This window comes from Eupeodes corollae, chromosome 1 (genome assembly GCF_945859685.1).
Source record: "Eupeodes corollae chromosome 1, idEupCoro1.1, whole genome shotgun sequence".
Taxonomy (NCBI): Eukaryota; Metazoa; Arthropoda; class Insecta; order Diptera; family Syrphidae; genus Eupeodes; species Eupeodes corollae.
In genome coordinates, this window is record NC_079147.1 from 234,931,384 (window position 1) to 234,956,920 (window position 25,537).

Sequence of the window (25,537 nt, forward strand, 5' to 3'; positions counted from 1 at the left end):
TTGCTAAAATAGAGCGCCACATTTGAACTTCGATTTAGTTAAATGAGAGCCTTTCGTGTTAAAGGTTCTTTGTCGGTATAATTTTCTATCCATCCATAAATTCTTTCCTATTTTGTTAATGTTCGTTATTCGTATAAAAGACGAAGTGAAAAGTGAAAAGTGAAAAACAAAATAAAAATAAGCAATTAAAATGAGCTGAGAATATGGTTACCCGCGCATCTAGTGTACCGCATTCTATAAACAAAATAAATTCTACTCGTAATCGAAAGCCCGTTCAAACACCTCCAAGACATAAGGATAGCGTTCCACGGTCGAGGAGTCTCAATAATGGCATTCGGCAAAGGAATTCCGGGGGCAGTAATAGTTATGACAGATCACGGAATACCCCTGTCTTTTTACGATCCCGTGATAATGAGTAAGTTCCCTACATTTTATACCATACATAGTTTTGCGCTATACAACAAACTCGGAACAGCAAAGTGCGGTCTCGTTTGTCGTGTGTTAATATAGAAGGTTCAATGTTTAATTTTTAAAAACACGCAAAATGACAATTTAAATTTAAAACTAAAAATTTGTGACTTAGATAAAAATGGTAAATTATAATGTAACCTATTTTAATTAAAACATAACTTCCAACAATGTGGGAGTGTATGTACAATGTTGGAACTTTTCAATAAATAATTTAGTTTTATTTTCGATAAGTCAAGGGCATGGACTTATGGATTTTATAATGCATTATGCATGTTTCTTTAAAATACGTATTTAAATCCTGAGCAAAAGGTCAAAGTTTATTGAACTAAACTATTGCTTCATTACTTCTAAAGGTAGATATTGTTGATTCGGAAAACAAGTAATAATTAGTTATATTTCTCGAATGACTTATTATGTACATTTTTCCAGCTGTCAAAATTTAATCCAATTAGTGATTATCTATTCAGATTTAAAGATTTTTTTTTTGAAATTGAGTTGAGTTTTTTTCAATATTTTGTTGAACCTCCTTTTGCTTTAATAAGAGCCTCAATTCTGCGAGGCATACTGTCAATACATGATTTGACTGTTTCCTACATTTGTGTTGATTCCACACGTGAATTACTCTGTCAATAAGTGACCGCATCTTTAGCTACTTCCCTCTTCATTAGCTGCCACACGTTTTCAATTGGGTTCATATCAGGGCTGTTTCCTGGTCAGTCCAACAGAGGGATGTTTTCTTCCTTCAAATAAGTTTATATGTAGCGTGTAGCGTGCAGCTCCATCTTGCATAAAAATGTAACCATACATCTATTCTTGAACGTAAAAATATTGCGTATAATCTAATAATTATAAAAATTCCACAGTGCGTCTAATAATAGCCGCGTTTTATTATCACCATGATCTGATCCGGATCTTGGATTTACATGCATTATAAAAACAACAACACAAGTTCCTGCTCTGTGTTTGGATCTCCAAAATTTAATTCTTTTTTTCACACAAGGAGGCCTTTATCATAACCCGTGTTTTGTTGGAAAATCTATCCATAGTAAAGTAGGATTTTACACGAATAACAAAAACAATATCCATAGTGAGAATAACACCGATAAAAGTTAGAGTAGAATCTCACTATGGATAGGTTTTTGACATTTATACGAACCTCGAATGGATCTTATGTGATTTCGTTCTCAAATGTTGGTACGATTGGTATTGCATTTATATCTCGATGGCTGTGTTCGTTGAGTAGTTCTGCATTTGGAATCATGTGTGTTTCACATTGCGGAAAAAACGAATCTATTACTGTTGATATTATTTAGTTTTCTTAGTGAAAATGGACTAACTGGGCTTATTTTGCAAGAAAAAACAATAGAAAAGAAATTTATGTTTTGCTATGTTTCCAAAAAAGGTTTATCTCAGTTTAGAATAGATAAATCTCAACTCGATTCAGGTATATAAAGAATTGAGGCGAGCTTCAAGCTAAAACCTGTATTGCTATATAAACATTTCCATCTGACTGAAATAAAATATTTTTCAAATACAAAGCGAGAAGCTTTATATTTATTTATTTTGAATATAATCCATGAGACATTTTAACAAAACTGAACATAAATTGGTAAAATTAAAATTATTAAGTTCAAAAAAATTTGTATTTGACTTAATTCATGGGTATTATTTTTCTCAAAAAAAAGAACAAAACAAATCATTTAGCAAAATGTTCTTCTGGTAACACTGCCTTGAATGTCAAAAAATATAAATACAATTGAGGAAGCTGCAGCACAAACGGGAGAAAATACAAATAAATTATAATATATTGTTTTTTGAAGTCTACATCGGAATAGCTTTGAGTTATTTCAAAAAAGTTTTTAATTCTTTGGTGATTTGCAGGAACATTTTCAAAAGTTGTGGAGCTAGAACTTGAAGTTGAATTATCATCATCGATAAATGTATTTGTATTTTTTTGCTTCGAAATGTCACTTTTGAAAGAACGAATTTGACACTGCTACCAAACTTTAAATAATAAAAAATATGATGATCCAATGCTGTTCTGATCCGGATCAGATCATGATGATAATAAAACGCGGCTAATATGGCCAGGGACTGTGAACTTAACTTTATACGATGGGCAAGTTCAGTCAATTACATTTTTTGAACGTGGATTTTGACGAAGGCTAGGTAATTAGCTTTTTAAGTTTAACAAACTTTAAACTCAGAATTTTACTTTAATAACCTCTGACTTTAGTTGATCGTGCAAAAAACTACCAAAAACATAACTGTCTCCAAAACACTCTTCAAGCCAGATACAAGTCCATCTCGAGTTGTGTTTTGTACTTTAAAGTAATATATAACTTATTCCTTTTCTAATTTCAAAAGGAATCCTTTTACATGAAACAGCAAATATAATTGTCCAGAAAATAAATAAATCACAAAGTAATAAAAGCCAAAATATTGTAATCGGTATTTAACGGTGGATACCTTTGATTAAAAATGAAAATTGGGATCATGACGAAATCTAGAATGCCAAAAATCTCGAATGCCGAAAATCTCGAAAATAAAAAAAAAATATCTAGAACGCACAAATCTCGAATCCACAAAAATCCAGAATTACAAAAAACTCGAAAGACTCTATCTAGAAAAAAATCTCGAAAAAAAATATAATTTCGAGATTTTTTTTTGTATTTTTAACAGTTAAAAGTCAATAAAACACAAATACATCAGTTTACCCAATATTTTATTTTCTGAGCAAGAAATAAATTTTTTGCAAAAAATTAGAAAGGTGCATGTGAAGCAGTGTGCAATTGTATGATTGATAACAAACTTTACTTGTCAACTTTAAGTTTGTTAAGGAGAAGTAAGTTATCCAGAATGCATGTTTGAATTTTTGAGGCAATGTTTAAAATTCGCGCGAATTTTAAACATTGCCTCATTTGCATTCGAGATTTTTTTTTTCTAGATTTTGGCATTTCGAGATTTTATTTTCTAGATTTTTGTTTTAGAGATTTTTTCCATTCTAGATTTTTGTTTTCGAGATTTTCATATTCGAGATTTTTACTTTCTAGATAATTAATTTCTAGATATCGTGGTAGACCCATGAAAATTATATATTAAACGATCGGAAATCACATATATTTTTTCTAAATATGTATTTTTCTATTTTCCGGACGGAAATTCATTTTCCTAAACCACTGATACTTTTTCAAAAGTGAAACGAATAGTTCCACTGATTTGTGTTCTAATTTAAAGCAATTCCAATGACAGACTTCTGTCAGACAAAATTGTTCGGTGAATTTCGTTCAGGAATTTTTTTTTCAATGACAGAAATTTTTAATGATAGCTATAAACGACCTGTCAAAAAAATTCCATTATTTTACATTAATGATAAAAACCAATGACAGCTATAACTGGCGCCTAATTTAAAGTTATGATTAGGCGTTATTTTGACGTTAGTGAAATTGACTTGATTGCAATATTTTCAACTTTCCAATGAAGTTTCCTTAATTGGAAATCAATTTTTTTTAACAGTTGGCCAAACAGATACTAGAAACTTGCCTTACTTTCAAGTCCCTTATGACGACTGAACCTGCTTAATTTTTCTTGAATAACTTTGTAGCTGTCAGTTTATTATGATTCTTCTAGGTTATGATTTAACTTCACATTTTTACGATAGTGAAATTTCAAAACAAATAAATTAATGGAGATATGCATTATTTAAGTCAAATGTACCCAATAATTAATCAAAAGATACCCAAATAACATATTTAATGTACAAATAAAGTCCTATTTGTACTTGCAACCAATTTATCATTATGGAAACTTTAAGATTTTGAATTATTAAAAACAGTATAAAGTATGAATGTACATAAATGTACCTCTTTGTCCACTTTAGTTTGCAAAAGAAAGTAACCCATTTCATAACTGAATAAAGTAACAAAACGTCCACAGGAATAAAAAGGTATCTGACCTATTGAGCTTAAAATAGAGCGTGGGAAATTTTAACTTCAATCCATATTGACTTACAAATAGTAGAGAAACTTTATTTAATATAAAGGCAGGTTAAGGATTCATAAAACTTAAATACGTAGAGCTTTTTGTTATCTTCTTTCTTTACTTTCTCTTTTGGCTCAAGGCTGTTTTTGATATTTTATATAAAAGTTAATATATACTACATACGAGTAGCTTGAAATGGCTTCCTGACCTGACAAGCATAAACGTAAATTCAAAGGTATAAGGTACAAAGTACCTTATTCACCACTTGCACTATTCGGAAACTTACCAAGTAGAACGCCATCAAACGATTTTCGTTCGCTGTGTTTGAGTGATATGTAATACTGGTTTGAGTATGTTCAGCATACTTTATTTTGAAGAAATCAGGCAGCTTACTTACTTACTTAGGGTGGCGCTACAGTCCGAGGCTGACCGGACAACCTCGGTCCCTATCTAGCTGTCTCTAGTTTCGCACGCCAAGTTGGTTGAGGTCCTCCTGGGTGCGCCACCTGGGCCGCGGTCTTCCTATACTGCGCCGCCGTCCCTCGGGATTGGATTCGAAGACCTTCCGGGTTGGAGCGTTGATGTCCATCCGCTCTACATGACCTAGCCATCTAAGTCGTTGGCCTTTAAAACTGTTAACTAGGTCAGTGTCGCTGTACAGCCCGTACAGTTCGTCGTTATATCTTCTCCTCCATTCTCCATCTATGCGTACGGGACCAAAAATCAACGGAAAAGAATTTTTCTCTCGAAGCATCCTAAGACGCTCTCATCTTTCTTTGACAGGTCCAGGCCTCAGCGCCATAATTAAGAACCGGGATGATGAGTGTCAAATGAATCGGTAAGATCTTTTCCGACCTTTATAGAGCAGCGTGCATTCTTCATCGTCATTCTGCACAAACGTTTAAGTTTGACAGGGATGCCAAAACTAGACATTGCTCTGTAGAGCTCTTCCTTATAGATGCTGTCATACGCGGCTTAAAACCGATAAATAGATGGTGGGCATCGATTTAAAGATCCTGGGTTTTTTCCAAGGTTTGCCGTAGTGTGAAAATTTGGTCGATAGTGGACTTTCCTGGTCTGAAGCCACACTGATAAGGACTTATCTGGTTGTTGACGAACAGCTTCAGACGTTCACATAATCCGTCGGAAAGGATCTCATATGCAATGTTAAGGAGACTGATGCAATTTAGAGGGTCTCCTTTCTTATATATTGGGCACACTATGCTGAGATTCCACTCATCGGGAATGCTTTCTTTCGACCATATTTTGCAAATGAGTTGGTGCATGCTCCGTACCAAGTCATCGCCTGCTGCTTTGAATAGTTCGGCAGCGATGCCGTCAGCTCCAGCAGCTTTGTTTGACTAAAGTTTAGATATAGCTATATTCACTTCGTCAAGGTCGGGTAGGCGGAATTGTTGATCTGCGTCGCCTAGATTGAGTGGTTCTATGTCCCTTACAGCGGAATTAGGTTTGTCATCGCCGTTATATAATTTGGAGAAGGGGTCTTTCCATATTCTCAACATAGACTGCGGTTCTACTACGATGTTCCTATAATCGTTTTTACAGGCTTCGGTTCGTGGCTGGTACCCTTGGGAGTTTTTTTCACCTTTTGGTAAAATTTACGAACCTCATTCCTGTTGTGACATCTGTCTATCTCCTCGATAGCGCGATTCTCATGCTCTCTTTTTATCCACCTAAGAACCCGGTGTTAATCTCTCCTCTTCTGCTCGTAGATCTCCCGAGCAGCTCTGGTCCTTCTGTACAGCGCCGTTTAGTATGCCTGTTGTTTCGCTGTCATCGCCCTGTGAAACCTAGCACTTAAGAGGCGGCATCTCTGATGGCAGCAAGGCAATGTTGCCACTGGTTTTCAATGCTTAATGAAGGCAGCATTAGACTCCTTAGAGGTTATTAGATACTCGATCGGAAGTCTCTTGCGATTGTAGCCATCTTACGCCGAAACTTCTCACAGTACTTCCTTGTTTTGGCTTGGACCGGGATATCCGTAGCTGTATCTTCGCTACAAAGATCTCAATGTTGGCCCCTTGGAAAGTTCGTATATCCTGTATTCTGGAGAAGTGCCGTACGTCGATCGCAATGTAGTTAATCTGGTTGACGGTTGATTGATCAGGAGATTTCCATGCCCCCTTGTGGATATTAAGATGCGTGAACTGCGTACTAGCTACCAGAACGTCTCGCCCCGCAACGAAATCGATTCTATTCCTAGCTTGGCGTTAAAATCTCCTAAGACAATTTTAATGTCATAGCCAGGGCACTGCTCATATGTCTTGTCCAAGAGCTCGAAGAATATGTCTTGATGCGGATTATCTTGATGCGCTCGCTCACACTGTTGAAACTCAAGACTTTTTGCCTGAGTCTAGTTCCAACAAAAAATCCACACCCAAATAGATTGTCTTTGTTCTCGGTAGCAGTCGCCGTAGTATATATCGCTTTCTTTAAGTTTGCGTTTGCCCGGTCCATCCCATCGCACTTCTTGGATGGCGGTAATATCTGCCTTGCAGCAGTTTAGGGCTTTCGCTAGTTGTTCGGCTGCACGTGGTCTGTTAAGGGACCTAACATTCCACGTACATATCCGAAGTTCGTTGTCGTTATTTCGTTTGCGTGGGTTGTCAACAGTGAATCCATCCGAATTCGAGTCTTGTTGGTGCTTCGAAACTATGATGTTTTTACGTGGCCAGGAAGTCACCCCGACGGCACAACCCCCAACCTGGAGGGCCAGATCCTTAGTATAACTCCAAGAAAGGGGAGCTGGATAAACCGCTTCTTACAGGCCTGGGCTTTGAATATGTCCAAGAAGCCCTATAAGGAGTTCACTAAGTAGTTCGGCCTTACTGTAGACCTTACTGTAGACGCCACCGTTGATTTCATCTCGAGAATTCGTCCGCTGCCGTCTGGATAAGAAGAGGTGCCTTAGTGGAAACACCTCCCTCTCTCCCGTTTGCTGCCCCCAACAACTTTCCACTGGGGTTAGAATTCAATCTTCAGTTGAGGTACTAGGCACCCGATGTTCACTGCGGGGAGGTGAGAGTAAGAGTTGATAGACAGAGGTGGTATTTGAGAAAAACCTGTGGACGCTTGTGTCCTCTTGAACGCACATGTCTACCATTTGAACATCAGTCGGTTTGCTTTTGCAATATGGATGAATCCCTGCAAAGTGACGTTTCTTTTTTGCTGGAAACATTACACTGTTTGGCAACACTTTGCCGCAAATTGCGCATTGAGGTTTGTTGTTACTTGTCCTTTTAATTGATTTTTTTTGTAGCATTGATCACTGTGGAATTTGTTCTAGGCAAACCATCAAACTAAAAGCGGGGATTACGATTTTACGTAAATTATGATTTTTTTTGGGCAAACCTGTCAGTTGATAATACTTCGGCATATTCGAATGGTTTTGCGGAGCATTCATTTGCTTTTTTATTAAAGATTCAGACCTACGCCAGCAAAAAGATTTATGTATAAAAACAAAATATAGTAAAACTCACGCACTAAAAGCAACTGCAAATTAAGTTCACCGTCTTCCGTTTAAAAGTTTGCATGAATTGAACAAAAACTGTTTCTTTTTGAATCGTTCCTCTCACTAGTCTTCGTGGTTCTGTATGTAAATACGACTACGATGGAATAAATTTACAATACGATAAACAATTTGTCCCTGAATGTGTTTTCACCGTTTCAAGTGAATCCATTGTCCGTCTTTTCTCGGTATTCGACTGATTGTGATTGCTTGCAGGCCTAATATGGCTGCCCTTAAAAACAAAAAAATTATTTGAAATTTGTTTTTAGTTACCTATACCGATTTTTTGTTTTAAATATGAATTTAAAATCCGACTGCTGCGATCAAAATTACAAGATTAGAAGTCCAAAATTACCAAGTTACTAGTTCGTCTTGAAATTTGCATATTTTTTCAAATATTTCCTCGGAGCACTTGGATATTCTTCGACGAGCACCAAGTGCTCCTCGGAGCACACTTTGGGAAACCCGAGCCGTAATCTTTTTCATCTTTTCTACGCTACATGATGGAAAATAGCATTTGTCCAGTCTGTCCCTTAAAAAGGTGAATCCTTATCCTCCTCGAACTATCGTTCAAATGCACTCACGTCTTTTCTTCCTAAGGACATGGAAAAGCTGATTAATAACCAGCTTAAAAAAAATCTCGAAGAACGAAAGCTTTTTAATGATCGGCAGTGGTTCATAGGTGATTTGATGGTTAATCAAACCGAAGTGTGGAACAAATTTTTACATCATTATTGTTTGGGACCAAGATTTTTTTTTTCGAAAATGCGTGCTTTGAGTATTGATAAATATGTTCTTTGTTGAACTTGGAACTAGCTTCCCATTCTGAAATTCGTAAAATAAATGCTGATGTTCTCCAGGGTTCCATTTTGTCTTCGACTCTTTTTCTGATTCGTTTTCAGATCCACACCTTGTCCTACGGATGTGGAACTTCAACGGCGGCGTATGAAAAGCTCATTACATTCCGATGTGTACAGCATTATCCAATTGGAAATTAAGAACCCTGTAGAATTTAATGCTTGAAAATCTGAATGCTGTCACTTGTCGTTAAAGCGTAACTCATCCCCGATGCCTCTATCCATGAGTGACACTTGCATCCAGGAAACTAATCGACTTTCAAGACTGTGTATGTTTATCAAAGACCACCTCTTATAGAATTATCACATATTCGATATTGCCAAAAATGTTACTAGGTGTTTAGGATTTCTATGAGGATGCAAGAATTTTGTCACCCCCTTTTGATTAGGCTGTAATTTACAAAGCCTTCATTCGTCAAAAACTTGAATATAACTCGCATATGTGGATAGGCCTGCCTAAAACATCACTCGAACACCGCCGAAATGTGTCATGCCTTAGAAATTAGCATTCCCCCCTCCTCAAGCAAGTTAGCTGTAATACTAGCACTTCCAGGAATGCTTATCATATCAGTTTATCCCCAAGCTCAAAACTAACCTGGGTTAAAAAATAATCTAGGTTTTAAAGCAACCTTGGTTAAAGTATCACTATTGGTAATAAAATAACCTGGTTAAAGGAGTAACCTGTATAACCTGTAAGGTTAAATGGTTAAAGGAGTAACCTTGGTGTTCAAACATGAACATACCAAATCTATGGATAACCCAATGTGTATGTGAAATAAAGATAAGACAGATGACCCTAAGCATACACTGACGGTTATCTACAGATAAATTACATTTACATAAGTAAACAACATAGACATTAAGAATAGAAAGATAAGGACATAGACATTAAGAATCAAATGTTGAGTAAACTCGGTTGTAAGTCGGAATGAATACTCAACATTTGGTCCTTCGAGCCGGATATGAACCAGCTACCTTTGGGTGTACAGTGCACAGGTCGCTGATTCGTATCCGGCTCGAAGTCCCAAATGTTGGTTTCATCCATTGTTCCTTAAAATAAGAAACATCAATAATACGAAGCATATGAAGTAGGTTGACAACGCTTTTCCACTATATATGATTTTTTTTTTCACTTGTCAGTATTTGAAGCTCTGACAACGCTAATTTTCACTTTATAAGTATTTGTAGCTCTGATAACGCTAAATTTACGCTTGTTAGTTTATTAAAAATCCCTTACCACAGGTGGGGGAAAATTTGTAATACTTGGTTTAAAAATGGACCTGAATTAAAAAATAATTAAACAAAGATGATTTTTTTTTTAAATTATCATGAAATTTACTTTATTCGTAAGATAATATTTTGACATTGAAGGTTTAATTTTTGATGACACATATCCAAACTGAAAGTACGAGGTGTGTTCAAAAAGTACCCGGAGGTCCGAAGGTCAAAATTTGTTTTGTATTGTGTTGGTGTACATGTCCCTAAAGTATGATGCAATTTTCAGCTATATTCACTGTTTACTTTGTCTGTAATGATATCGAAACCAAAGCACAATCGTCCACCTGGAAGCATCCAACGTCACCAACGAAAAAAGCACGTCAAGTTCGTTCGAATGTGAAGGTTTTGCTTATTGTTTTCTTTGATTATAATGGCATAGTACATCAAGAGTTCTTACCACAAGGTCGTAAAGTTAATAAGGAGTTTTACTTTCAAGTGATGCTACGTTTGCGTGACGCAATCCGAAAAAACGCTCCGATTTATTTAAAAGCAATTCATAGCTTTTGCACCACGATAGCGCACCTGCTCACTCGTCGTTGCTTGTTCGTAATTTTCTGGCCAAAAACAATACCGTAGTCATGCCCCAACCTCCATATTCACCAAATATGCCTCCATGTGACTTTTTCCTTTTTCCAAAGTCGAAGAGACTTATGAAAGGACGGCGTTTTTCCTCGATTGAAGAAATAAAGGCCGAATCGCTGAGAACGCTCAAGGACATATCGAAAACTGGATATCTCGGGGGGAGTACTTTGAAAGGGAACACATTGATGTTAACGAATAAATAAATATTTTTCAAAAAAAAAACGAAAATGTTGTGTGTTACATGTTGCGCTTGTTAAAATCAGAGCTCCTTCACATCATGGTTGTTCAATATTGATGAACGAAAAAGTCAGTAATCATGGCATTGATTGAAAAGTTTTGATGAGCATCGTTTTTAAAGGAAAACGGATAAATTATTCCGTTTATTATTTATTTAAACCACGATTTCCAAAGTAAGCTTCAAGCGTTTTTCAGGCATCAGTCTTTATGATTTATGTTTAAATGCCAAACTGGAAATAAAGGTTGATTTTTTAAAAGCTTTAGAAAAGTTTTTCAAAAAAAACACACATACAATTCAGAAATATGCATGTAATCTTTATTTGAATCGAAAGTACGGTCCATGTAATTTAATGTTTGAAGATTATTTCATGCAAATGTTGACCTTGACTGTGCCTCAAATGGTACATCCGCTTAGTCTAATTTGGAATACTGTTTCCAACATTTCGGCCGGTATCTCACAAATAAATGCCTCAATGTTGTCTTTCAATGCGTCAACTGAAACGGGCTTATCTGTATAAACATGAGCTTTAATACAGCCCCACAAAAAATAGTTTAAAAGCGTTAAATCGCAAGCAGCCAATTGACCAGTCCCAAACGAGAAATAAAATTTTACCGAACTCGCTTCTCAATAAGTCCATTGTTGCGCGTGCTTGTGGCATGTGGCACCGTCTTGTTGAAACCACATGCAAGTCAAGATCTTGCATTTTGGGCAAACAAAAGTTGGATATCATCTCACGGTAGCGCTGACCATTCACAGTTACGTTACAATTCGCATCATCTTTGAAGAAGTACGTACCAATGATGCCACCAGGCCATAAACCGTACCAAACTGAGACTTTTTCTGGATGCATTGGTAGCTCTTGCAATGCTTCTAGCTGATTTTCCCTCCAAAATCGTCACTCTGCTTATTTACGTAACCATCGAGCTTCGTAGCTGAACAGAATTAAATGGAAGAAGCGCGCGATGAACTTTCTTAACAGAGCATAATAATAAAATTCAAGACGATTCATGGTTAAATTATAGACCAAACTGAAGATGTTTGACAGTAAAACAAAAGACGAAACGTGCGTCAGCTGTTTAAACCAGTTTTGCCAAAAAGTTAATTGCGAAACAATCAACCTTTATATCACTTGACAGCTGACAAAATGGCCACCAGTCAAAACAGTGTTGACAACTTAAGGCTATATGCCTCTAAAAAGAAACACCCTATGTAAAGACATTATATAGAATGTATATAAACCAAATCTTATCTCTTGAGTGCCTCGAGCTAAGTCGTTATTAAGAACTTCCAATAGTTGCTGCTTCAGCTGAGTATAATTGACAATTATTTGTCATTAAGGATAATTTATCAACACTATAACGATTTGATTTTTTCTATTAATCAATGATGATATCCTTAACAATTTATTAATGTCTAAAAGAAAAAGATTTGTCCAAAAATGTATCTAGAAAAATGCTACGTTTATACATTAAGTACCTTTAGTCTACTTAAGGGGAATTATTGATTTTATTAAGTGTAAACATTAAAACAAAATTAACGATGGACAATTTTGTTGTTTTATTACCTGAGTTCTTAACTTGAAGTAAAATCATCAATATTTAATTATGATGATTTACTCGTATAGGTTAGGTACATACTTTGGTGCTATTCAACAACGAACCGAGAACGAGTGGTTTTTATTTTTATATGAATGTTTTATACATACGTGGTTACGTATTTGAACTTTTAATTATTTGCCCCTTCTTCTAATGTGTCAATGTCATTTGGGATGAGGTCCTAAAACTATTGTTGCAAGATGACAACTCAATATCTTACCTTGAGATACTACAGACAAATTTTATTTCTTACAACCCCGTTATGATCTAAAAGCTTCTTCTTCTTGCATTTTTAAAAGAAAATGTTTTCACAAAAATAATCCGGAGATAAAATTTCCAAATTAAAAAACATGAATTTATTAATATCCAATTCCTTGACAAAGTTCTAAAATCAAGTTAAAACTCAATGTAATAATAATCCTCGGTTTATCGTTCGAAGAAAGACTGCGAAATTTGAGAACCTTATAACTCAAAGTTCTAAATGAAAGAAATATTTAAATCATCCTCTAAGGTTTTATAACTTGATGAAGAAATGAGTTGGAACTTAATCATGTTTTTATTTTTCGATAACCCAAGTTTTAAAGGTGAAAACTTTGGGAGAAATGCATAAGATAGTTTTTTTTTCGAAATCTATCAATAAAATTGTACAAAAAAGTTTTCGAGTAATTTTGATAAGGCAGCGAATAACTCCTTTAATCATCTTTCAGTTTTACTGCACTGAAATTTAGGATATTTTTTAGAAAATGTTGACAACAGCCAAAAAAACGAATTTTTGGAGAAGTGATGTCACTGAAATGTTGTACTCAGCTCCTCAAGAAATACGAATACGAAGTTGGCTCTTTAAAAAATAGAATTAATTTAACTGAATTAAAATAAATATTATTTGTTAAATTTCATTGTTTTTAGAAGTGTAAATCAAGTATGTAGTACTATTATTTCGCCATTTTTATGAAGCCAGCAGCAAAAAGACTTAAAACCTTGATATCTAAAATGACAGAATTCTATGAATTTTGATCCATGTGAATCAACTCCATGCACTTGTTTAAGGCATTGTAGAGCCCTTTTTTATTTTGATAGTGATATAAAATCAGGTCCTGATAGGATTCCACCAATTGTCTTGAAATCTTGTTTTCTTTGAAAATCATTTACTCGACTTTTTATTAAATCCCTGAGAACGGGCCAGTTTTTTACCGATTTGAAAGTTTCTTACACTATACCCATTCACAAATCGGGACCCAAGTTCTCAAAGATTTCAAAGTTGTTTGAGAAAATCGTTTATAATAAATTTACTTATATAATCAAAAATCTTATTCGCCGTTTGGTCTCTGGAAGGTCGACGGCAACTAATCTTAGCATTTTATGCAATGAAATCACAAGTAACCTTGAGGATGGTTTTCAATCTGGAGTTATTTACACTGATTTTTCTAAAGCTTTCGATAGAGTCAATCACCAAATTTAAATAGCTTAACTATCAGCTTTAGGTTTTCATTTAAGTCCGTCATCATAAATTTGTCTTTTTCACTTCTAATATATGTGACCTCTGGCATTCCCCAAGGAAGCCACCTTGAACCTTTACTTTTTTTCTTTTTGTTAATGATATTCCTCTCATCATTAAATCTTCCATTTGTCTTATATTTGCTGACACCATTAAATTTTTAAAGTGTATTAAATTGGCATCTGATCGAATTCTTCTTTAAAACGATTTAAACAGTTTGGTTAGCTGGGTCTAAATGTGATTCTATAATATTTCGTCGTAACTTTAAATTATCAAACTTTTTTTATTCAATAAATGGTGTCAATCTCCAAATGGTCTCCAAAAAAAGGATCTCGGAGTCATCTTTGATCCGAAACTAACTTTTTCTCTCCACTTTATTCCAGCGAAGGCTTACTCCTTACTTGGTTTTATGTCTCGTAATTCCAAAAAATTTTCTGACTCTTTTAAACTCAAGGCGTTATAATACTGATATATTAGGTCAGTTCTTGAGTATTGCTGTGTCATATCGAACCCGTGCTTTTCTCTGCATTCTAATCGACTTGAAAATTGAATATTCGAATGCCTTCATAAGGTACAAGATGTAATCTTCTTGACCTTTGACAATTAAAAATTCGAAGAAGATATTTTGAGATAGTTTTCATTCGTGATATGCTTGCTTATCAAATTGATTGGTCCTTTCTTCTTTCGTTGATAAAATTATTTGTTCCTTCAAGACAACTGCAAGTTTGTAATTAATTTTTGAACCATTTGAAAGAGTAAACTACGGACTCAATGATTATAAACATTATGTATAGTCTGCTTGATGAATAAATAAATAAATTAAATTAAAACGTTTAATTATCAAATTCGGCACTTTCGAATCCCAAGACTACATTATCATTTCTGAACTGGTCTATTGAAGTTGTCAGATTCTAAAATGCCCAAAGGATCTACGACGTAAGTACATATTTCTGTGTTTAGTGCAACGGCCTAGTCATAGCGATAAAGCATAGGTTCCATCAAATCAAATTGTAGCAGCCAAATATCCCCCAGACATTTTTAAAGTCTCGCCTTGAGTATGAGCGCGCATATAATGTTTTGACGGTTTTTTGTCACAGGTCCATTAAATTTATTTTCTCTTTCAGTCCTGTAAAATTTTGGAATAATGATTAAACCAAATTTAAGTACTCAATTGCAAATTATAAATTTGACAGAAATTGTTAACTTATAGGCGAAAGGTTTATACTAAAAGTAATTAGAAAATTGATTTTGTTACTATCATTATTCTATAAACAAATATTTATTCACGTTCTTCTACAAGTTATAAAGAAGAATTATAAAGAAATTTGTATAGAAAATATTATAAAAGTTTTATTCAAGATTAGTTAACTTGCTAATAAACGAGTTTATTGTAATTTTCAAATTTCGTTATCATCATCGTTGATATTTGATAACTCGTCATCCAACCAATCTTTGTATTGAGTCTCTAAGTCATCATCATCGTCATCAAGATCAGATTTGCTTGTCTCTGTAAAAATAAAGAATCCAATAGCTATAAATATATAAAAGAAATTTTAGAAAAATTATCAAGCGATTCACTTACGAAAGTTTGTCGAACCAATTGAAATGCTACTGATTGTCTTCTAACTTCCATCCATTATTCTCAGGCCTGAAAAAACCAAGCATCTTCATGTGAGCATAATTCCAAATATTAGCGATGTAATTTGCTCCCCAAAACTGCTGTCGAAGTTCCGTCTTACGCGGTGGCAAGTTGCTCGCATCAAATTTTTTAATATTTTTCCGGACAAACTCTTCATTAACGTCGGAAGCAGTGTAAGTTTTGATAAACAATTGAAGTCTTGCAGCATCTATATCAATGAATTCAGCTACGTTTTAAACATCACAAATACATTTCTGAATGGTATTGGAGGTTTTTCCTCAAGTTCAATATTACTGAATAATTCCAACTCGCCGAACCTGGTGAATGCTTTTTTCTAAGAATATAAAATGGCCTTTGTTTGAATTTCTTGAAAAAAGCTGACTTATAATCAATAGCTTGAAAGCCTGGTAAACTTCGAGATAAACTGGATGGTGTCTTTCTCTGGTTGATCTTCTAATTTCTTGTTGAGCTGGAGGTTTATGACTGATTAATTCTAAAGAATTAGCAGGTATTTCTTGAGGTGGATTGTCTGGAGGATGAGCGGAGGTAATGGAACCAGGATTAGGATTGCTTGGTCTTGGAATGTTGAAACTTTGACTTGGGCCACATAATACGCATTTCTGTTCGACCAAAGTTGTTAGAAGTTGGTTGATATGTCGTTTGATTGTGCGACCAGAGCCAACAGTAACGAGGTAATGACGCTTTCCCAATTTAGTTTTGATTTCCCAAATTGCCATTTACTAATAATTTTGCCTTGAACTTTCTCCCCCACTTGCAATGAATGGGATTGTTTGCATTCCAATTGGGAAGGTTTTAGATAAAATTAAAAAAAAGCATTAATTCTTATTCTTAGTTTTCTGCTCAGGTAGAGTTCAGCTGGTGATTTTCCACAAGCGAGGGGGTGTAGCATGGTATTGTAAAAGTATGTTCTGTATTTTTGTATGTATTGGTGGTATTCGATCATTTGGGAGAGCTTTTAATCGATGTTTTAGCGTTTGTATATTTCTTTCGGCAAGTTCATTTGTTGCAGGATGTTCAGGAGCAATAAACGTTTGGAAAATACCGTGGTTTGAACAAATGAATGAATTTCATCACTTTGAAAAATTGAAGCATTGTCGGATACCATAACTTGAGGATATCCATGAGTGGAGAAAACATGTATAAGTAATTGTAGTGTACTTGAGATAGTTGGAACATCTTTGATTATTCTGATTTCTGCCCATTTTGATTTTACATAAATACATGAAGTAGAAATTTTGGAAAGATCCAGTGTAATCGATGTGCACTCGCTCCCAATTTTCTTGAGGTGTATCCCAAGGATGCACTGGAGCTTTCGGTGGATTAGATCTGTTGATTGCACAATTTTCGCAGTTTCTTACCAACCGCTCGATGTCCTCGTCAATATTGTTCCAATATACATATCGTCGCACAAGTTGCTTCATTTTAGTGATACCCAAGTGCGTTTCGTAAAGTTCTGTCAGAATTTTTGAACGTGAGGAATGTGGAATTAGAATTCTATCTTTCCGAAAAATGATACCATCTTTGAGTGTAAACTCGGAATCGGTTGAATGGATGATGATCATTTTCCATTGATAATTTGAGCAGTACCTTCTTTGCTTGAAATCTGTAAAATCGTTTCATTGTATAACACATCCACTTCTGTACCAATTGATTGATCAGCTGTGAATTTAAGGTATGGTACTGGAGCTCGAGATAAGCAATCGATATTGTGGTTACTTTCGCCTGGTTCTAATTGAACAGAATAATTGAATCCGGGTAGAAATAAAGCGTATCTGAAGTCGAGCTGAAGTCATCTGAGGCAATGCTTTATGTGGATGAAGAATTTTTGACGAGGGCTGTCTGTCACAAGAAGGAAATGTCTTCCAAATAGATATTTGTCAAAATAAGTAACACCAAAACCAATAACTAGGGCTTCGCGGACCAGCTGGCTATAATTTTGTTCGGATTTCGTCAGAGAACGTGAAGCGTAAGCTATGGGTTTTTCAATTCCATTTAAAGACAAGGTAGAATCATAATTCGGTTTTTAGTTTGATCAACTCTGACTCGCATTTTGAAGACCAGTACCATTTGTGTCCTTTCTGGAGAATACAGGGCAGAGGATGTGACATAGTAAAGAAATTTGGGATAAATCGAGTGTAATATGTAACAAGGCCAAGAAACTTTTTTACATCATGAGGATTCGAAGGAGAATGCATATCTTGTAGGTATAGCGCGTACTTTTTCTGGAGATTTACTTATTTTGTTGAATTTAATAACATGTCCCAAATAACTTATCTTTTGTTGAAAGAATGAACATTTTTTCATATTGATATGGAGGTCGAATTTAGTGAGCTTGTTTAAACATCCAACAAGGTTTTGAAAACATTCGTTTCGTGATGGACCGTGGACCATTATGTCATCGAAATAAGCTTCAACTCCTTGATGTCCTTTGAGAATTTGACATAATATTCGGTTGAAATCTGAAGGTGCGGTTTTGATTACAAAACTAAGACGGTTTATGCTGTAAGTGCCTCGATGTGTTGATATGGTCTGAATATTTCCTGAGTATGATCGAAAAGCAACTTGGGATTTGGTCAAAGGTAGGTTTAAATTAAGATAACGAAATTAATTTTCGGCTAGAAGTGAGTATTTTCCACCTGAACCTGCTTCGAATTTTTGAGTTAAGAGTCACATCAATGAGGTATTTGATTTCGAATAAATCCACTTTTTCGTCTTCAATTAATTCGAACTTGTAGAGTCCTAATGCTCAGCTGAATCCGTGGGACAATATTGGACATTAACGGCATTCGTAGAATGTTTGCTTTAATTTTTATTTTTAGATAAAAGTGTTGAAGGACATACCTTTGAAACATGACTTTCTCTTTTGCAAGAGTTACACTTGATTTGTGATTTGTTGATCTGGCAAGAGGAAACTTTGTGATTGTTTCGTCCACATCTTAAGCAGCAGTTTTCTATAACCAGGGTCTTGTAGTTGATAAATTGATGTTTCGAACTGGAACGACCGTATGAATTTGGGTTGTTTTTTGAAGAACACATGGATTAGGAATGACTCTTTGCAGTTGTCTTGCTTCTTGAGTTTGAAATTTTACTGATGTCAGTGTATGAGCTGGGAATTCTTCAAATTTGTGGCAGTTCTTGCTTTCGATTCAAGGATTTTTTTGTAGAGAGGATAAAAAATCAGTGATATTTTGATTGTCCCTTTGAAAACATTAAGAAAATAATGTTGAGAAACCACCACATTCTTCTTTGGAATTATTTAGGTTCTTTACAGGTTTTTTAGGTCCTAGAAATGCAGCTAGGTTATTATAATGTTGTGAACCAATAGTAACACATAGGAGTTGTGCTTTTTGGCTTCGTCTGCCATTATTTTTTATGTTGCAATAATTTTCAAAACGTTCTAGATAATTTGAAATTTTTTCGGCGTCGTAATCTTCAAAAGATTAAATATTTGAATGACCTGAAGGTATTTGCAGTTGTGCAACAAGGTCAGTTATAACCTTCTGTTGATCCTGAAAAGCTTTTAAAATTTTATTCAATAGCTTGGAATCCATTTTTTTTCTCTCGTCGCCAAATTATTGTACATATATTTAAAGAAAACAAAGAACTATTAAACTACTAAAACTATAAGGTTATTTACAAAGTAGAATAATAACAAGTAGCTAGATAGAACAAAACCACTAAAACTAAATTTTCTTAAGTTACATAAAAACCAAAAATTAAGTTTACTTTCTTTTATCTTGACCATAGCTTTACATTTCTAAATCAACTAAATTCCAGCTTTGTTAGATTTTTTTCGAAGTAAGGATATTTGTTTTTCTCAATGCTAGTAAGCAAGCAATTGTATAACAATGTTTATAAAAGAGGAGGTTGAAAAGTCTCATATAGAGTTAATTCTTTAAACGGCTTTAAATCTCATCAAATCATAATGACGTACAATTATATACCTTCTTCCTTAAAAACCTTGTTCGTCTTGTTAAATTACAACCTAATTACTTAAATACTTATACGTTAAGATTTCTTACAAACTTTTTACCAATTTTCTTGTCACATTAAGAAATAAGTCAATACAACAAACATTCTAACATTAATATAAAATTACCTTTGGTAACATTAATACAACTTTTTGTATGTTTCCTAAAAAAACATAAACTAATCAAATAAATGTATGGCATAAATGTATTGTGCCATACAACCTAACCTATGTTCCATTACTTATCAAGAACAGAATTAATTCCCGTTTCCATTACCCTTAATGGATGGATATTTTCGTATAAGTTTACAAACTTCCTGCAATTATTATTTTTAGACAATAAAAACATATCAACTGTAAATGTGTAGAAAACCCAGAAAACGAAGTATTTAGGTTTACGACCCTGTTTATGGTGTGGTAGGTTTGATGCATCCATAAAAATGCTATGCTATTAGAACAACTGTTGTAAACAAGCTCAATAGCTTTAAGCTTACGTCAAAGTTTATTGAAATGGTCTGTGTAAATATAATGATACAGACTTGGGCTATTTTCAATCTAAACGTTTATATAGCTCTAAAAAGTTTAGAGTGTATAGCGAAGTGTCCTCGGATTAGACCTTGTTATCAACTTTTCCTGCTCTGACATAAATATTTTACTTTAAGGTGGTTTTAATTTACCACACATTGACTGAAGGAATCCTGCCTTGAAGTCTCCCTCTCCCTTCATCACAACTGAAACTATCATTTCTCGATAAAATCCTTCGTACTGACTTACAGCAAACAAACGTTATTAAAGTTCAAAAAATCGAATCCTCGATTTAGTGTTTTCTTTTGACGCTATTAGTACTCTTGTTCTAGAATCTAGATCAGCAATTACTAAGATTGATAAATATCAATCCCCTTTGGACATTTGTCTTGACTTAAGGAATTACCTTACTGAACACAGTAATTCCTTTGATTGCTTTCATAATTTGGATATCAGAAGAGCTAATTTCTAGTTGATGTCTAAAGATTTACCCATTTCTGGAATTGCTGATACATTAGCATTTTCTAATATTGACGTAACAGTTTTAAATTCGCTTAAGATCCTTAATAATTGTTTGGAAAAAAATCTACCTTTAAAGAAATCAAGAAACACAAAATCTAGCCACCGTTGGCCACCGTTGGTAACAAAAGAAATAAGGCATAACAAAGTTACATTCAAACTTTTGTCCAATCAAATTTTCATTTTATTTTGAACTTTAGTGAATTTAAGTCTCTTTCTAATTTTATATACGTAAGTTATTCTTTGTAAACGAATGCTAAAAAAATTGTAAACTCAAAGAAAAAAGGAGATGGATTTTCAGTTAACTTCACTCACAAGAAGCTTTCATTAGATAAAACTGTTGTTGAAGTAGTTGATAAAGTATATTTTCATAATCTTCACTCTTGTTCGCAAACTAGCTGTAGTCAATTATCTCTGTACTTTACAAGTACGGTCCTCGATCTTTTATCAGTGATAAATGATGACTGCTCAGTCGGTCCGGATGGTATTACCTCGATAGTATTAAAAAGTGTAGTAATGTTTTAGTTGAACCCCTACGCTCATATTCAATATTTCTGCAAAATTTATCAATAAATGGAAGAAGTCATTTCTAACACCAATTTTCAAGAAAAGTTAGAAGGTGGATATAACAAACTACAGGCCCATTGCAAAGCTTTCTTGCATTCCTAAATGGTTTGAACAAGCTGTTTGTGAAAGTGCAACATTTTTAGCAAGATACTCAATTGCGAACATGGTAATGTGACAAAAAAAACAATCCTTACAAATCTTCTCACATTCTCAAATATACTTATGTTCAAACGCTTTAGGACAAGGTTATATTAAAATAAATAAATTCGGTGGAGCAACAATCCGTTGATAACTAGGGCCTAGTGACTTACAACTTTCAACCAATCCTGTGTGCGAGTACCGTTGTCAGGAATGGAGGGGACCTTCAGTTTTTAAGTCCAATCCGAACGACTAATTTGAGAAAGCACTCTTCAGGACAAGAAGTACTCTTGAAAAATTTGTCAATTCCTCTCAAGAGGCAATACCGTGGAAAAATTCATTTTTATTAATTCATTCTACCTTTAAACTACTTAAAACTAGAACAACCACAGAAAGAAATGTAACTATCCAACATTTTTTGTTTTTCTTTTCTTTATTTCATCCTTTTTTCATTTTTTTTTTCTATATATTTTTGTTTGTATTTTTTTGTGTGCCACCATGCCTATTCTACTTAAAACTAACCCCTAAAACTATAAAACAAGTATGTAAGTCGGGCAAGGCTTAAAACCCCATCCCGACTACCCACTAGCAAGTGCCGTTTGAAGCCACCAAAACTGGTTCTCTTGCATCACCCTATGAGCTCGTTCCCGTTCGGATACAGCCCTACTGAACCAAAGGAGCTCTCCCCGCCTTGTCCCACGAGACGTCGCGATTGTACGGGAGTCGCCTATCCTTCGGTTCGTCGTCTGACTTGGTAGATTAGCGCTACTGCCAATCTATCCTATATCAGACCGCATTTGTCTAAAAAGAGGAATGCATCTGGTGGAATGAAGCTGCTCAAGCGTGCACTTTCAAAATACTCGTCGTTCGTATAGAACGCCCCGAAAATTAAATTGTTGGTCGAAGACATAGCTCTTGCAATGTGACATCGAACGAGTTTTATTACGAAATTGTCAATTCTATTGTTTCCCCCGTTGTATAGGACCTCGTTGGAAAAGATGATTCGGCTGTTCGATTTATGCCGGTACAGCGTCGTAAACACTGCCGCTCCAACACCCGAAACTTCTGCATCTGGGAAGGGGCAACGCTGAACCACACAGGGCAACCATAAACGATCATCGGTCGTATGAGGGCCATGAGGCAAATTACTATCACTCTGGGGTCAAGCCGAATGTTGTAAAACAGCCGTTTCGTCAGACCGAAGGCTCCTTTGGCCCTGGTCAGAGCAGCATTTATATGTCTGTCGAAATATAAATACTGATGTAACCAAGTACCAAGGTACTTCACTTCACCTTTTCTCGCTATAATCGCTGCCCGTGAAGATCAACGATGACTATCTTGCGCCAATTCTTGCACGTATCCCTCGGGGTCCTAGTTAACGGAGTCCTGAACAGCATTGTCTCCGAATTCTGGACATTTATTTTCAGTTTCCAGTCGTAGCAATATTGCTGAACAGTCCAACGCACTAAGGAAGTGCAGGGTGCCTTGTCCTACACCCTTTGAAATGACTGACGATAACTTTTTCTAAAAAACGAATAGTAAGTGAATTTGAATATTGTATTTCGCAGCAAAACCTCTATCATTTTCATTTCTGTTCCAACTTAGAATTTACACATCACATTAATTTCATTGTCAATAATTTTACTCTTTCTTTCTACAATTGCCATCTTCGCCTTATCTTGAATATGCTTTGCAAGTATGGAACCTCATTACGAAATTCGTAGAAAAAAAAGCACATTCTTTCCCCCTCTATCCATCGTCCAATTGCTGAAATGCTGATTTATCATCAGGTTAAGAAATATTTTGAAGAATAAAAACCTCTTAATGACCAGCGGAATGGCTTTCGTGTAGCAATAGGTCCATCATCCGAAGAGTGGAATAAATCTTTACAACAATTGGAGAAAGTATTATATATTAAAACTATTTGATAGAGGGACCAATCACGCACAATCTCTTGTCTGATACCACTACTTCAGTATTGCTTAAAGGCGAATTATATCAACCGTGTAGAATTTATTGCTTTAAAACTCGATGGTTGCGTCCTTTCCCTTAACCGTAACCCACCTCTGATGCCGCTATCCATGAATGGCACTTGCATCCTTACTTACTTACTTACTACAGTCCTGTGTGAACTAGGGCCTCACCCAACAAACTTCTCCATCTAGCTCGGTTCCTAGCTAGATGTCTCCAGTTTCGCGCTCCAAGTTGGGTGAGGTCACCTTCCACTAGTGCGCGCAACCTGATCCGCGGTCTTCCTCTACTGCGCTGTTCTGTGGGTGCCGATTCGAAGACTTTCCGGGCCGGAGCATTGGTTTCCATGCGCTCTAGGTGACCCAGCCATCTTAGTCATTGGACAATTACTCTTCTGGCCCCATTGACATCATGTTGAGTTCTTCCGATTATGTCAATGTCATCAGCATATGCCAGTAATTGGACAGACTCTTGAAAGATAGTGCCTCTAGTGTTCACGTGTGAGCTCTGCACTATTCTTTCAATCACGATGTTAAAAAAATCGCATGACAGCGCATCACCTTGTCTAAAACCTTTTTTGACATCGAAAGGTTCTGTTAAGTTCTTTCCAACCTTTATGGAGCAGCGTGAATTCTCCATGGTCATCCTGCACAAACGGACGAGTTTGGCAGAGATGCCAAAACTAGACATGGCTCTATACAGCTCGTCCCTGTAGATGCTGTCATATGCGGCCTTGAAATCAATGAAAAGATGGTGGGTGTCAATTTGGTCTTCTTGGGTTTTTTCCAGGATCTGCTGTAATGTGAATATTTGATCGACTGTTGACTTTCCTGGTATAAAACCACTCTGATAAGGACCTATTTGGTTGTTGACGATGGGCTTCAGACGTTCACATATTACGGCAGAAAAGATTTTATAGGCGATGTTAAGAAGACTGATTCCTCTATAGTTGGTGCAGTTTAGAGGGTCTCCTTTTTTCAGGATCGGGCAAACAATACTGAGGTTCCATTCATCGGGCGTGCTTTCTTCCGACCATATCTTACAGATAAGTTGGTGCATGCTCCTAACCAACTTATCTCCAGCTGCTTTAAAGAGCTCGGCATTCAAGCCATCCGCTCCAGCGGCTTTATTAGACTTCAACTTAGATATGGCAATCTTTACTTCGTCTAAGTCGGGAGGACGGGATTGTTGGCTTTCGTCGTCTATATTAAATGGATCATCCTGCCTGACAGCGGAATTCAGTTCTTCGTCGCCGTTATACAGTCTGCAGAAGTGGTCCTTCCATATCCTCAGCATTGACTTCGGTTCCACTTTGATGTTTCCACTTTCGTCTTTGCAGCCTTCGGTTCTAGGTTTATGTACCTGTGAATTTCGTTTAACCTGTTCATAAAACTTTCAAACCTCATTCCTGCTTTTATACTTCTCAACATCTTCGACCGCACGCTTCTCATGCCCTCTCTTTTTCCTTCTGAGAAGTCGGCGTTCCTCTCGCCTCTTCTACTCATAGAGCTCACGAGCAGCTCTCGTCCTTTTATGCAGTGCAGCTTTGCGTGCCTGTTGTTTGGCTGCATTTGCCTGCCGACATTCCTCATCAAACCAGGGGCTCCTTCTTGGTGGCTGTTTGAAACCCAGCACATCAGAGGCGGCTTCTCTGATTGGATCTTGGCACTGTTGCCACTGGTTTTTGATACCTTGTGTTGGTGGCAGAGAACTTCGAGGGAGGTTACTTGTAACTCGGTCGGAAAAGGATTTGGCGATTCCTGGCGATTGCAGCAGTTCGACGTTGTACCTTCTACCAGCACCTCCCTGTTTTGCCTTAGGTCTGGAAACCCGATTGTCGATCGCAATATGGTCAATTTGGTTGACGGTAGATTGATCTGGAGAACTCTAAGTTCCTTTGTGGATGTTGAGGTGTGGAAAACGCATACATTCTACCATGACCTTTCGACACGCAACAAAATCTATGAGCCTGAATCCGTTGTCGGAAGTGTTGTCGTGCAGGCTGTTTTTCCCGATTATTCCACTAAAGATGTCTTCCCTTCCATTAAAAATCGCCCAGGACTATTTTAATATCGTAGCTAGGGCACTACACATATGTTTTGTCCAGGAGCTCGAAGAACACATCTTTGGTGTTGTTGTCTTTCTCTTCTGTGGGGGCGTG

General features: G+C 35.9%; 1 protein-coding gene across 1 annotated transcript in view; it reads left to right on the forward strand.

The window, feature by feature from the left end:
* Positions 1–25,537, forward strand: part of LOC129941329 (kinesin-like protein KIF12) — a 72,698-nt gene continuing 47,161 nt past the window's right edge. The window contains exon 1 of the mRNA XM_056049967.1: positions 1–415. Coding sequence (XP_055905942.1) covers positions 204–415 — 212 coding nt within the window. The 5' untranslated portion in view covers positions 1–203. The remainder of the gene's footprint in view (positions 416–25,537) is intronic.